The 14637-nt window shown below is 48.9% G+C and overlaps 1 protein-coding gene across 2 annotated transcripts in view; it reads right to left on the minus strand.

The window, feature by feature from the left end:
• IRX5 (iroquois homeobox 5) overlaps positions 1 to 14637 on the minus strand; it is a 20712-nt gene continuing 6075 nt past the window's right edge. Inside the window, exons 4-5 of one of the 2 annotated variants that reach the window (XM_019749778.2) lie at positions 1661 to 1744; positions 1 to 157 (exon numbers count right to left, since the gene is read on the minus strand). In XM_019749778.2, coding sequence (XP_019605337.1) covers positions 1680 to 1744 — 65 coding nt within the window. In that variant the 3' untranslated portion in view covers positions 1 to 157; positions 1661 to 1679. Of the gene's footprint in view, positions 161 to 1660; positions 1745 to 14637 lie in introns of both variants that reach the window. The other variant, XM_074314866.1, reaches the window with a different exon arrangement.

Raw genomic sequence — 14637 nt, forward strand, 5'->3', positions numbered from 1 at the left:
TAATGGCTCAAATACAATGGAAGTTTATTTATCCCTGAAGTCAAGTCCAAAATGGATGCTCCTGATTAGAGGTGGATTTCCTCCAAATGATGATTCAGGAACCCAGGTTCATTGTCTTGTGGTCCTTTTATCTTCAACAATAGTTTCCAAGGATTCTCTGCTGTGGAAGGAGAAAGAGAGGGTAGGAAATATATACCCATTTTTTAACTGCTGGTGCCTGGAGATAACACATATCACTTCCTGTGGGGTTCCATTGGCAAGAACTAATCACATGACTTCACCAAGAAGAGAGGCTGGGAAATGTAGTCCCAGCTTGTAGGTGCTGCCCACTGACAACCTATCCTTTGGAAATGGGAGCAGGAGTCTTTGATGAACAATTAACGTCTCAGCCACATACGTGAGCTGTACGGAGCTAGCTGGGATATAGGGGGACGATTTGGGTTGGACTCAGAAGCTGTAGATCTGAGTTTGGGAGTTTGGCTATGTCCTTGTGGGCAAGTCGCTTCCCCTTTTTGAGCCTTGGTTTCCCAAACTATAAAATGGAGCTAGATAGTGCAGAATGGAAAGAGATAATAAGGGTGACCGTGTTATCTACTGTCACACATTCTACCTGTGGTTGCCCACTACGTTTGGATGTTACAGTATTTTAGGGAAAATGTGATGTCATTGATGATTTATACGGATTGTAAATTGCCCTGAAAAACAATGTGACAAACTAGCAACACTGAGCCTTCGTTCCTGTTTGGTGACTACCAGCTAGAGCTGAATGTAGGAAAGGTATCACCGTGACGTTCTCCATGGTCCCCACCGCTCCCATATGGCCTGTCTGGCCCTTGTCAGAAGGTAAGTGTGAGATGCCTGAGCAATGCAAGTGTCATATAGGTTAATGATGATAACCACACTCAAGCTTCAGGCATGTTTTACTTCTACTTTTCTGCTTCCCAAAGAGCATAGTCATTGCCAAACCTCCACCTCAGCTGCAGAAGCTTGTGTATTGGCTTAATTAACTAACCAGCTCTAGAAATTGCTTATTAACAATGAAGGCCAATGTAATGTCTTTTAATGATTGATTTTTTTTTTTCAAATCTTGGCAGAGCATTACTTCTGAATACCATAGCACAACCTTTAAGATCTTGTTGATTTGCATAAGATAATGAATGGGAATTCCTGGAGAAGGTTTTATCCAGAACTCAGAGCCCTGCGAGTCCAGTAATATGATTAGGAAGCTGGCCTGCTGAGGCCAGTGCTGGGGAGGATGATTGATTGATAGCTGTGATTGATTGGCACTGGTGGTGATGCCAGGGCATGGCTTTGTAGGGGCAGGCTGGTTATCTCCTGCCAGTGTCCACTTGGATATCACTGGAAAGGCAGGAGAGGAACAATAATGAGAGCCTTTTAACAGTCTGTTGACAGAAGATAAGTTAAGAAATAGAGTTATATATGACTGCTGGGCAGAGCAGAGCAGCAGCAGGAGAGAGAAAGAGGGAGGCAGGAAGGAGGGGAAGAGGAGGAGGAAGAAGAAGGAGGAGGAAGAGGAGGAGTGGGAAGAGGAGAGGCATAATTCCGAGTATATTATTCAGGATAAACTAAGGTGTGCTGCTATAACAAATTACCCAAAATCTCAATGGCTTAAAACAACAAAGGTTTATTTCTTGCTCACGGTACATATCCATCGAGGGTCAGCAGGGGTCTCTGCTCCACGTTGTCCTAAGTCTGGGACCCAGGCTGATGGAGCCTCCACCATCTGGAACATCATTATGGGGGGGAAAAAAGAGTGGTGAGTCATGCACTGACCCAGAAGTGACATATATCACTTCTACCCATATTTCATTGGCAAAGGAAGTCAGAATGAGTGGGGAAGTACAATCCTATCACATGCCCAGGAGGGGAAAAACTGGAAAGTTTGTGAACAGCCTTCATATCTACTGCTCAGAAGATCCCAGCTTTCTGGGTCTGGAAAGGATCTGTACTAATTGGAACTCTTTGTGTTGCAAAAATAGAAGGTGAAACTCAAACTACTTAAACAAAGGGAATTTATTGACTGGCAAAACCCAAAATCCAGTGGTAGCTCTGCCTGTCTTCAGGAAAAGCTAAATCCAAGGGTTCAAAGTCTTTAAGATCTGGTCTATTTCCACCTCTCAGCTCTATTTCCTTCCATGTGGATTTTGTTCTCAGATTTCATAGTCCTGGGGTTCAAGTTCAATGGGAAAAGAAAGCCTCCACCAATCTTCAATTTTAATAAACATCCTAGGTCTCAATCTCACTGGATCAAATTGGGTCATGTGCACATTCCTTAACCAGTCACTGTATCCAGGGGGAGTGGAAAGTTGGCCAGAACTAAATAACATGTCTTGCCCCAGAATCAGAATTGAAATAAGTTCATCAAAAGCATATGCTCCCAAAAGAGGGGAGAGATGGTCCCCAACGAAAATTAAGGATGCTAGATTAGAGTAAGTATCCAAAAATATTCACAAATAAAATCACACATGTCCACTACAGGATGTAGAGAGGCCCCAATCCAGTGGTTTTCCAAGTGTTGTTTTATAGATGTGCTTCAGGGGCTGCCTGGGGTTCCTGCACTCTACAATCTCCCTTTCAATGAGAATAATTGTGCTTTGTTATATGTGTTAGACTTCCATATAAGATAGCTTTGGAACCTCCCCGCCAAATAAAGAAGACCCTCTGCTTAAAAAAAAAAAAAAAGGTGGGGATTAAACATCACTGCTCTTTGATCCCACCTCCTCATTTTACACAAGTAGAGATTGAGATTCAGAAAGATTAGTAGATGTTTCCTCATGTCTCATTGGCCAGAATTGGTCACATGACCACCTAGCTGCAAGGGAATCTGAAAACATGAGCATCTGGCAAAGGGGAATGGAAGTATCTCAACTGGTCTAGACATAAACAGTTCATCTCCTGGGGCTGGGCATATTGCTATCCCAAACAAAGTTAGTGTGCCTTTAGGAGAAAAGAAGGAAGGCAATGGCTCTCAAATTGCTGTCAGCTTGGTGGTATAAATCTGATCTCATGGAAAATTCCTTAAGACTAAGACTGGGCCTTATGCCTTTGTTTATTCCTCCATTGGCCTCTGAAATTTGCCTGCAACGATCTCTTTCAATCCTCACAACAATCCTATGAGACACTGAATTATATATTGAATTTTAAAGGTCTACCTGGAATGCACTCTTATCACTATGATTTTGTCCCATTTTACAGATAGAGAAACTGAACCTCAGAGGTGAATTGAGTACCTAAGGTCTCACACTAGTAAATTTTTCTTATTCCTTACTTTATACCTGTAGCACTGAGAGGGACAGAGCACTGCGGGGGAGGAGGGAGGTTTAAGCACAAACCTTTTTATTACATAGGGGTTGACTGTAGAAAGGTGGGGGAAGAGAGTGAAAACATGGGTACGCCATGCAGAAGGAATAGCATTGCAAAAGCCCAGAGGCAAAACAGTACATAGAAATAGCACAGTTTTAGAGCATAAAGTTTGAAGGAGTGTCATATTTAGGAGTTTGGGCCTTGTAGGAGGGAAAAGAGAGCCATTAAATATTTTATGGAAGAGAATGCAGTCTGTCTTCAGTGGAGAACATCAGCTAACTGTAGGGAGCAAGGCTAGAGGTGGGAGGTCATTGAGAAGGTCAATGACAGTGGCCTGGATTACAGTGATGCAGTGGGAGTAAAGGGAAATGCAGACCAAGGAAGTTGAATCCACCAAATCTGACCCAGATTTAGTCACTGGAAGTGGTAATTTGAAGAAGATGGGAAAGGCTGAGACTCTCAGATTTCTAGATGGTGGTGCCATTTGCACAGGTGGGGCAGATGGGGCCAGGAGCATGGAGGACAGGAACTCAGACAGCCTGGTTCTCAAGCCTACACTCTTAGTCACAATGTGTTCTGCCTCCTCCATACTTGTCGTTCAGTAAGGAAGGGTCAGGACTCAGGACCGGGCCAGGGATATTGAGAGAACTCTGATCATAGTGAAGGCAAGTCCTTCACGTAGTGTGGGTATATTAGAGGTCCCACGTCCTCACACAGTGAGCTCTACCCCCTCCAAAGAGCACTGAGCGTCAGTGGGTGGTGCTCACCCGGTCCTCCCTCACCCTGCCCCAGGGCCATCATGGGCCATTGCTCCTCCTGTCCACCCAAGGTAAGACACCTGGGCCCCCAGTTTCCCTCAGGACTGACTACTGGGGTGCCCGAGACAGATCCTGGTACAACTCTGGCGTGCACTTGACTACCTTCTCAACCTGTATCCTCAGAGGGCCACCCAGGCGCCGTCATCCCATTGCACTGAAGCTAAGACTGTGCTTGGCAGTATCGATAAATGATGTATACTCTTTGTAAAGAGTACAAGCAGAAATGAATACTTGATAAACTCATCTAAAACTTTGTGTGGGGGAATAAATGCCCAGTCAATTCGTTTCGATAAAGAAAAGCAAAAAGTAGGAACTGCCCTAGCAGACTTGAAGACACGCTGCAAAGCCATAGTAAGAGAGAGCGTATGGTACCAGCTCAAGACACATAGACCACAAGGGCTCAGAACCAGGTCTATATGTTTAAGGAACCACACATGCAAAGATGAAAGGCCAGTACAGAGCTCATAGAAATGTGTGCTTTTTGGAATAATCTTGGTTCCAGTCCAACACATGGGTACTCAATATGTGACGGATGAACCTATTGGTTTTGCAGGCAGTGCTAGAATGAATGGCTTTCTAAAGCACCCCACAGACATGCTCCCAGGACACAGATATTATCATTGTTACTTTACTGGGATGGAACTGAAGCTCTGAGAGGTTAAGCCACTTACCCAAGGTGACACAGCTTGTACCGGGCAGAGGAATGATGCACCCAGCTTTCCTTGACCCCAGAGCCTGTGCATTCTGCTGCCTCTTCCTCAGCAGCCTCCCCCTGCCCCCATGGAGAGGAAGAAATGTGAGCAGGAGCCCTAGAAGCTTCTAGAAGCACATGAGCTCAGTATTAGAAGGGTGAGTGGACTTCGACAGGTGACTGGGATGGGTTGCTCCAAGACAGAGGAACCAGCCTGGGGAAAAGACTTAGGGAGAGACTGTTCCAACAGTGTGATCACAGCACAAGATACCCATGAAGGGTTTGGGGAGACGGGGTCACAGAGGGGAACGGGGTCAGACAGATGAAGAGCTTCGAATGACATAGAGAGGAATTGGGACTTTAATATTTTTGAAGTGCCACTTTGATTTTGTCACTGTCCTGCTTTACAACCTCCTGTAGCTCTCCTGGCTACTGTCTCCCAGGTAACTGGGTAACAGTATGTAGATGGAAAGATGGGCAAAGAGGCTGGAGACAGAGAGACCTATTAGGAGGCTGATGTCACAGTCCAAGAGGGAGAGGACAAGAGCTGGAAGGGAGGGGAGGAAGGAAAAGCACGCACTATGGGGCACGGTTTTGTGAGATGCACCCTGCCCCCACCCCACCTCCTACTTGTCTCACCAAATTGAGGCTCACTGCTTCCTGCAGCTAATGCCTGAAGCAGCAAACAGCAGCCAGCAACTTCCTCTGGGCTCCACCGAGGCCCAGAAAATGAGAGTCAGACTTTGCTAGGTTCATATCCCACTTTAACACCTACTTACGCAAATGAACCTTTCAGTGCCTTAGTTTTTTTGTCTGTAAAATGGGGATAATAATAGTACCTACTCCATAGGTTTGATGAGGCTCTACTAGATCATGTATATAAAACCTTTAGTACCATAACTGGCATATAGTAAGAGCTCAGTAAGGTAGGCATTATTATTGGTAACAGAATAATTGTTTAGATAATATGTTAATCCCTGAACTACATAATTAGCAGATTTTAGCAAAGGACTCAGTGTTGGAAATCTCAAACATCATTTATTTTTTACCCCCAAGACGAAGACATGGGCTTTATGACTAAGAAATGTCAGATGAAAGAAATTCCATTCCATTCAAGTCAAGAAGTTATGAAAAATAACTAAAAAAGAAATAAAAATTTAAAAAAGAACTGATGAATTGTCATTGCACCGGCTATGAAGATTGCTAATTATTAATTGATAGAGCGATAGATGGACAGATAGTATATCATGAGAGATAAACATGTTTTCCCGGTTTGACATACTGATAGCTATTAAAAAAGAAAGCAAAGGAAAGAAAAACCTGTTCTCCATTCACAAGTCACTGCTTGTGTGACAGAAGTCCATGGTGTCACCTCTAGGAGTTTTCATTATTGAGCAGTTTTTGGAATGAGTGATTGATGTAATTAAAGTTATTGGTAAAGAAAGACTCAGTGACCAAGGAACACATGAGTCAGCAGAAACTTTAAGTAATGAAATGATGTTCCAAGGAGTGATTCTTAAAGTAAGCTTTTTTTTTCCCTTGTAACTCTGCACATCTTAACCATTGCTGGTCAGCAAAAAACGATGTAAACTAGTTAAGAACTGGGGAAAAACACTATATAATTTTAGAAATTCTCAGATGAAGTCATTTTTGATCATCTGAAACTGTATTTATCAAGTAATAATGATAAGAGAGTCAACCACGTACTTTGGTGGGGCTTGCTTACATTATCTCATTTAATTGTCACTCTCTGAGATAGATACCATTCTTATTCCTGTTTTATAGATGAGGACACTGAATTCCAGAGAGGTTAAGGAACCTTCCCAGGGTTGCACAGCAGGCAAATGGCATGGGCAGAAATGGATTCCAGGCAGTCCAGCACTAGAGCTCACTTTCTCAGTCACCACAGATCCAGGGCCTCTGTTTAGATTTCTCGGTCATCTAATCTGGCTCACTAACCTATTCAAGATAATACACTGCAGTCAGAATTTTAGCTTACATCTGTCTGACCCCAGAGCTGGCTCAAAATTCATATTTCTATGGGAAAAGACAAACAAGTACAGTGGCGTGTGGTCCATCCACTTGTTTTCATTCCCACCCACATGTATTGAAGACTCAGGACATTCCAGGCTTTGGACTGTAGGTTGGGGCTACGAAGATGACTGGGGCGGGGAGATGGTCAGGAGGACGTGCGATAGTCTGTACAACAGATGACAAAGGCTCAGATGAGAGCAGTGGAGGGGAGGCAGTTGAACGAGATCTCTCAGAAGAATCTATGGGACTTGAGGAGTGAGTACATACGAGACATGGGGGAAAGAGAGGTGTCACCACGTTTCTAATGTCCTTCCACTGGGTGACTGGATGAAGGGAGGCAAGGGAAACTGATCTGGGGGTGGGGAAAGGCTAGGATGGGCAGGAGGTGACATCTGTTTCAGACATTTTGAATTTGAGTTCCTTGTGGTCCTCCCCACTGGAGATATACTTCAGGTAGTCAGATGTGGCCTGGAGCAGGGGTGACAGCTACAGCTGGATGCTAGGCCAGGTGTGTGGTATACTACAGGACCGAGGAGAGTCATGGTAGGGCTTCCAGGGCAGGTGCGGGAGGGCCTACCTGATACGCAAGCAATGCTGAAGGTCCCCAGCCAGGGAGAGAGAGAAGGGAACGGGGTGAGGGAGGGCGACTCGGCAGCTCCCCTGCACATGTTACCCTGTGTCATTGTGGATGGCTTCAGGCGGGAGGGGGGTGAACTGGGAACCTCCCACTGTGAGCATCTGCAGAAAGGGGAGATGAGAGACTGCTGGGGCAGGAACCTGTCAAAGGGAGATGGCATCTACCCTCTGCAACCCACCAGCACCCTCCCCAAACTGTGCTCAGAACTAGAGAACTTTTCCCCTGCAAAAGGAAAGGTGAAGGGCCAGAGCCCTTTGTGCTGTCAAAGAGCATATTGGGTAGTGGGTCTTTGCTATTCCCCCCAAAGAGTAACCCACAGGCAGGCAAAAGGGATCCAGGCCTTGCAGAACCAGTGGGATGGAAGGAACAGCAGTGCAGCAGGTTTGGAAAGCTTCTCTGGTTTGGGTCGTGCCTCCCCAGAAGCATGCTGTGAGATGAGGATTAGGACACAGAGGATTATTAGGAAAGAGGCAGGCCTTGCAGGGCGCAGGGTGGGAACAGGGAGGTGGCTATCTCTGGCTTTGTCGCCAACCAGCTGTGTGATCTTCAGCAAGTTTCTTTACCTCTCAAGTCAGTTTCCATGTATGTAAAATGAGCAGTTGCTATTTTCCAAAGAGTAGTACACACATCTGTGGGGGGATATGCGATGATTTGGGGTGGTGGTGAAAAGACGCTCAAGTGGCCCACAGAACTTAGAGGGCAGCTTGCAACGCAGAAGGAATGGGGTTGGGGAAACCTCTAGAGAGGCCAGTCTCCTTCAAAACCCAGGGGGCCAAGAACTTCATTTAATTAATTTGGGTTTTTTTGTACTTGTCTTCTATTGATGGCAAGTGATATAGTTTCTCAGTTACAGTAGAGGTATGAATGAATATTCCTTTCAAAATAAGTCAACGGTGGCAAAATTTGAAGGAAATGGTTCTGTAAATAGTAGTTTCAACTGTCGGAAGGTATGACAAGGACCTGGAAGGTGGGGCTCGAATGAGTAAATTTTGAGGAGCACTAAGTAAAGGGAGGGCTTATTCTTTGCAGCGTCAAGTCCTATGGAGGCTTCTCAGACATTCCTACATGTTCTAGGACCTGCCAGCCATTTACCAGATTAAAAGGGAAAATTAAAAACCAAAAAGAGACTATGGAAAAAAAAAAAATCTGGAGAGCAAAACAACTCCACCAACCAAAATAAACCAGGCCGATGATTTTTCTACCACACTCTTCATGAGAGCAAAGAGGTGGTGTTTATTCCACATGAGCCCTTTTCTCTGCGTTGCCACTAATCCACTCTTTTCTGTCATCCAGGAAAATCGCTCCTCAGCGACCAACGGACACCTGCACGTATGAGTATTTGGAAAAGGAGCCGCAGGGTTTACATTTAGATGCTGGCTACAAATAGAGGGCAAAGAAAACTAACAAACAACAACAATAACAACAAAAAATCCTTGTGGTTTGGATCTAAAAAAAAAAAGTCTCAGAAATGACAACTGTGTGGTTAGTCTGATGTCAAACCGTGTTAGCTGGGCAGGTGCCCGGGAACTGTGAGGGTATTCACAATCGAGGCCTAACAGATGTCTCACTCTGCTTGAAAGATGTCAAGCTGCTGTTCCTAAGGGCCTGTGGGCTCCCTTGGGGACAAAGCCACTGATAGTTTTATAGAAAAACATCCCCAAGCTGACGACCATATAGACAACACAAGCAGTCAAGAAAAGGATTTGAGAAAAAGAAAAAAAGTCAAGCCGAGACACGAAGAAAAAAAAAAAAAGGAAGAAGGAAGGAACAAAGAAAAGAAAAGAAATTCAAAGAAATGCACGAAAAGACCCATCATTCAGGACTTGCCTCCAACGCACATCTTTGTTTAATAGGAGTTGCTCTGTAAAAGGATGGGCAAAGGAACATGAATTTTTTTGCTTGCATTATGTGAGGTAATTGTGGGTGGGTGGAGAGTCCCTTACAACAAGAGAAATGAGCAAATCTTTTTGGACAGCAATTATTTAGGGAAGCACACACTCCTTAGCAGGGACAGCAGTCCCCGTTCCTCCTGGCTGTTGACTGTCTGGGAGAGATGGCATATCCCTCGCTTTCCCCTCATCTGTACTTCACACACGGAGTCCTGAGGAGGTGGCCATGCTCCAGCAGCATTCCAGGAGGGCTAAGATGTTTCTCAGCCCAGCCTAAAAATATCTCCCTTGACAGCCTGTCACAGTGTCTGAGATTCCACCATTATAAATTCATTCCTCTCTGTTAAGGCATTTTGTTTCCAGGAGTTCTCTGCTAAAATAGAGATATCCCAGAGAACTTAGTTTGAGTGAGGCAGAGGGAGAAACCTAGGGTCAGGAGACCTGGGTTACTGATTCGGTTCTGCCAATAAACTCACTGTGTGAGCTTGGGAAAGTCATTTTTCACTTCTTGAACCTCAGTTTCTCCACTGATTAAAATTAAAAAAAGACAGATATAAGAGGGAAGACGAGCTGGTCAGAGATGGTGTCAGACGGGAGGATCAGTTCACTGGAGGGTTTGCTCTGGACACTGTCACCTTGACCACTGGACGCCCGGCATGTCCACTAGGGCAACTCCTTTGGGCCAGAGGGCTTGGGTTCAGGTCAAAGAATATCTTACTTCCCCACCTCCCCATCTCTGAAAAAAAAAAAAAAATCCCTGCTTCTCCCTTACCATTTGACATCTCAGCAAATAGCAGTCCCCAAGCCCCTGGGTGTTCACCCCACATCCTTGGAGGTATCCAGAATTCCCCTCTTCTCTTCCCCCACACGCTATCCACCAGCAAAGCCTGTTGACTCTACCTTCAAAATACAGCCCGACTCTGACCAGTTCTCCCCACCTCTCTGGCTACCTCCCTGGTCCAAGGCAGCGTTACCTGCCCCTGGATTCTCTATTAGCCTCCTAATTGGTCACCGCTTCTACTCTTGCCCTCCCAGAGTCTCAGCTCCTCACATCTATGGATGATTTTAGAACATAAATGAGATCCTGCCACTGTCCTCAAAACCCTCTCTCTCTTCTTCCCCTGTCTCTCATTATAAAAACCAAAGATCTCACCAGGACCTACAAGGACCTATAACCTGAACCTGGCTTTGCCGTGATCTCATCTCCCACAAAGGTCTCCTTGCGGTTACTCGAACTTGCTCCCACCTCAGGATCTTTGCACTTGCTGTTCTCTCTGCCCAGAACTCTCTCCCCCCAGATATCTTCATGGCCTAGTCCCTAACTTCTTTCAGGTCTCTGCTCAAATGCCACCTCCTAAAGGAGCCTTCCCAGACTCCCCTTGCTAAACGAATGCACTCCCTTCCATGTCCTTGCCATCCTTAATTTTTCTCCTAACACTCATCACCAGGACATTATGATAAGCCATTATCACACTTGTTTGGTTACTTTCTGTCTCCCCTCTAAAGTGTAAGTTCCAGGAGGGCACACAGCTTAGTAGGTAGGACTGAGCAACCAAGGTCCAGGCACCCAACCAGTAAGCCACAATGTCTTTAGACAACAACGCACATCTCTTTCCCCATTCTGTCTGGTTTGACCTGGTCACACTGGAGTCTCGACTTCTTGAGGCCTAGGCTGGAGAGACCGCCGCCCCCCTGTGGACCTGCAGCCTCTGGAGCCCTGGCCTCCCCCCAGGTCTGAGCAGCTGGCCCGCAGGGGGCGATGGTGGCACGGCTGGAGTCTCCTCCCCGAATCCGGGGCAGGCCTGCAGAAAGCATCTAAGGTCAAGGAAAGCACCCAGGGCCAGGGTCCGGCAGTAGGAGAAATCATTGCAGGCACTGAGCCCCGGGAGACCGAACCCCAGATGTGTTGAGCGCCGCCGCCAGGCTGCTGGTGCGGACCGGAGCTCTCCAACCCTTGTTTGATGAGCAGCGGCCAATAAATTCATTAATCATCATTTTATGCCTCATCAAACCCCCTCCAAACCCCTCCATGGGAGTTAACACAAATTAGCCCCTGAAAAGACAGTAATTTCAGTTTAGCGAGGTAAGTGCTTTCTGATGGGCTCGGCGCACAGAGCTCTCCTGACAAGCCAATCCATCAGCGCATTGGTGATGGGGCGCGGCCCGGCCGCCCTGCCCAGCCCGGCCTCACCAGGCCCCGCCCTGCCCAGCCCCGCCCAACCTTGCCTCTGGGGGCTCCTGGGCGATGGCCTCCGCCTAGGGCGCCCCCTTTGCCCGGGTCTTTTGCACCTATCCTCAGTCTATCTCGTCTGGCCTCTTGCCTTCGCCCACCCCGGCCTCCTCCCCAGTCCTGAACGGAAGAGAAACTTTGCAGGGAAACCTAGGCCTAAAATTGGGGAACGAATTTGGTGGCGGGGGAGGACGCGCTGGCGCTGCAGTTCTGAACTCTGACCCCGTAGAGGGAAGAGCCAGGAAGCCTTTTCTTCTCCTAAAGTCCAGATGTCGGGGTTCAGCCATCCCTTAAAGTTATTGAAGGGCTGTATGTATTGCGTGCGTACATTATCGGGGACAGGGGGAGTCTATGGCTCTCTGCCGATCCTGAAAGAAGTGCCAGGTTCCAAAGGAGAACCACTTGGGAAGAGAGATGAGAGTCCCTCCGTCTAAAGGGCAGCTCCCTGAGACCCTGGTAGCGGGGAAGGGTGGGGCGCGCCTAGTCTTTTTCGTGGCTCTCGTGTCTTTCGCTCCGAAACCACCACCTGAAGTGAAAGACTAGGCCTGGGGACAGAAACGAGAAAGAATTTTCTATCGAATGGGCCGGGCCGGGACGACTGCAGCATGGAAGTTTGGGTAAGGAAGGAGAGGGGAACAAGCCGGAGAACGTTGTGGCGAAGGGTGGGGTGTTTGCAAACGCGAAGCCGACGCCGCGCCTTTCCACTTTCCGGTCCTGGTGCACAGAAGGTCCCACCGGAACCCTACCCGGCTGGCAGGGCCCATGCAAAGGAGGTCGACGAGTAGCACCAGCCGAGCGGACAGGCCAGCGCTCTGCGGCTGCGGAGAGCTGGAGCGCCGCGCGCGGAGTAGCGCCTTCATTCGCTTCCCCTCCACGCGGCGCTGCACGCCTCGGAAAATAAGTTAGCAAACGGGGAGCCGTTTATCTCTTTTATCTTGGGGCCTGATCCAATTAAATAAGTGCACATTTACATTTGCATCCATCAGGCGGGAGCGCTGAGAGCCCAGGGTTTGCTCGGAGCAAATAAAAGCAGATTTCAGTGGGAAAAGTGGCGTCTGGGCGCGCCGCGCTCCTCCGGGCGCCGGAAACGAACGCGGCCCGGCCATCAGCCTTAGGGATCCAGGTCTGGGGCCTGCGGCCTACAGGAGCCCAGAGACCCGCAATGGCCCCGAGGGGCAACCACAGCAGAGGGTGCAGCAAGATCTGCAGCTCGGCCTCTGAGGCGGTCCCCTGTTAGGCCACAACCTGGGCCCCGCTTTGTGCCCTGGACCCACGTCGCATTTAGCGCGCAAACGAAAAGGAGGCCAGCTCTAGCCTGGTCACAAAGGGAGACCCGCGGGGTGGGTCTTGGGACAATCCCGCAGCATTAGCCAATTTGGGGGGAGGCAGGCGGCAAGGTCCTGGTTAGGCCCGATTTTCCTCCTGTTCGGTGGCGGAGTGGCGAGGTATGTGAAGAACCGTGCTGAAGGCGCGTGCGTTTTCCCAATATCCCTGCACCATGGGGAGACCAGTTGATATTACCCCTTAACGCTTCTGGAGGGGTGAAGGAGAAAGCCTAGGTGAGCACCTCCTGCCTTGCCACATCGACCTCATTAAAGGTCCTTTCGAAAAAGGAGGGTTTGAAGCATCGGAAGGTAGTTGTGCTTTGTTTTTCCTTTTCCTATCCAATCCACAAGCCAAAAGACAGAAACGGTCTTTGGGGGCAAGGTTGCAGGGTAGACCCCAGATATGCCAAACCGCAAATTAAACAAAATTGCGCAGGGCCCAGAGCCCTGGCCAGCATAAATGTAAGTGCATGCACCTGAAGCAGAGCGGGAGCAGCCGCACACTGCCGGGGCCGCGGCCCCCACCCGCAGGCTATTTCAGCCGCGGGCACATTTCTCAACAGCTTGCCGTTTGTTTTTCAAGACTGTGCCCAAGCTGTGGCGGGAATTCGTAGGGTTAAAACCGTTCTAGTTATAGACTCTGCTCTTCAAATCCCCAGTGCTAATTGGATCCTGGGTCCTGGGCAGCAGCAAGTGGGGTGGTGGAGCCGCTAAAGTTTGACCTGCTTGAGGTTCAGAGCTAAGGCCCAGTCTAAGTTAGAGGGGCATAGCCGGGTGTCGCCTAACTCCTCCTCTCCGCGAACCGCGTGGCGCCCGGGGGCCAGTAGGCGGCGCCCTTCCTAAACTGCATCCGCGTCCGGCTCCCTCTTGGGAGCGCAATCACATTCCTTTCACTTTGGGCGCTTTGCAAAGCGTTATTCCGTGCCTCGGCCGAGTTAGGGAGCTAGTTGTGGGGGACAGGTGGGCCAGGAGGCACGACCCGTTATGAAACCGCACGCACGACCTCCCCCCCACACACCCTCCCATGCTCCAAGAGCTGTGCACATCAGCGGGAATGAGAAGCCCGCGAGAGGTTGGCAAACCAGGAGGCCTCGATACAGCCCCGCCACCCAGGCCCGCGAACGTTTCAGACCCTAGCACTCCTAGCCGAGGAGCTAGGGAAAGAAAGCGCCCCCCCCCCCACCCACACACACACCTTCCGCAGCCTCTCCTCAATGCCTGCCTATGAGCCATCGGAGATTGACTGGGCTGTTCGCTTTTCAACCCCAAGGAACTGAATCCGTCCCGCTCAGGGGGGTAAGGGAAGTCACCCAGCCTGTCCCAGGTTTGGCGCTGCCTCAGAGTGCTGACTGCATAGACCCCACTCAGTGATCTGGCTACTTCTGTTGGCAGGGATTCAGCGCCTTCGAGTCCCTAAGTGCCAAGCTAGGGGGCCGGAACCAGTGCAGCCAAGCACAGGTGGCAAATGCCCGCGCAGCCCCAGCACAGAGGTGTCTTAGGCGCTGCCTCACGCCACTCCCGCGCCCCAGTCCAAGCCTGCGAACGACCCCGATCCTGGCACCCGCCGGAAGTTTTCCTCGGGCTTCTCCAAGGCGCCTCGCCTTTGACACGGCCCAAGACGCGGTCAAGTGGAGGCTCGAGGAGAGACTTGGGACAGTACAGACGCGCAACTATCTCTGGGATTGAACG

This window comes from Rhinolophus sinicus, linkage group LG11 (assembly GCF_036562045.2).
Source record: "Rhinolophus sinicus isolate RSC01 linkage group LG11, ASM3656204v1, whole genome shotgun sequence".
NCBI classification, from domain to species: domain Eukaryota; kingdom Metazoa; phylum Chordata; class Mammalia; order Chiroptera; family Rhinolophidae; genus Rhinolophus; species Rhinolophus sinicus.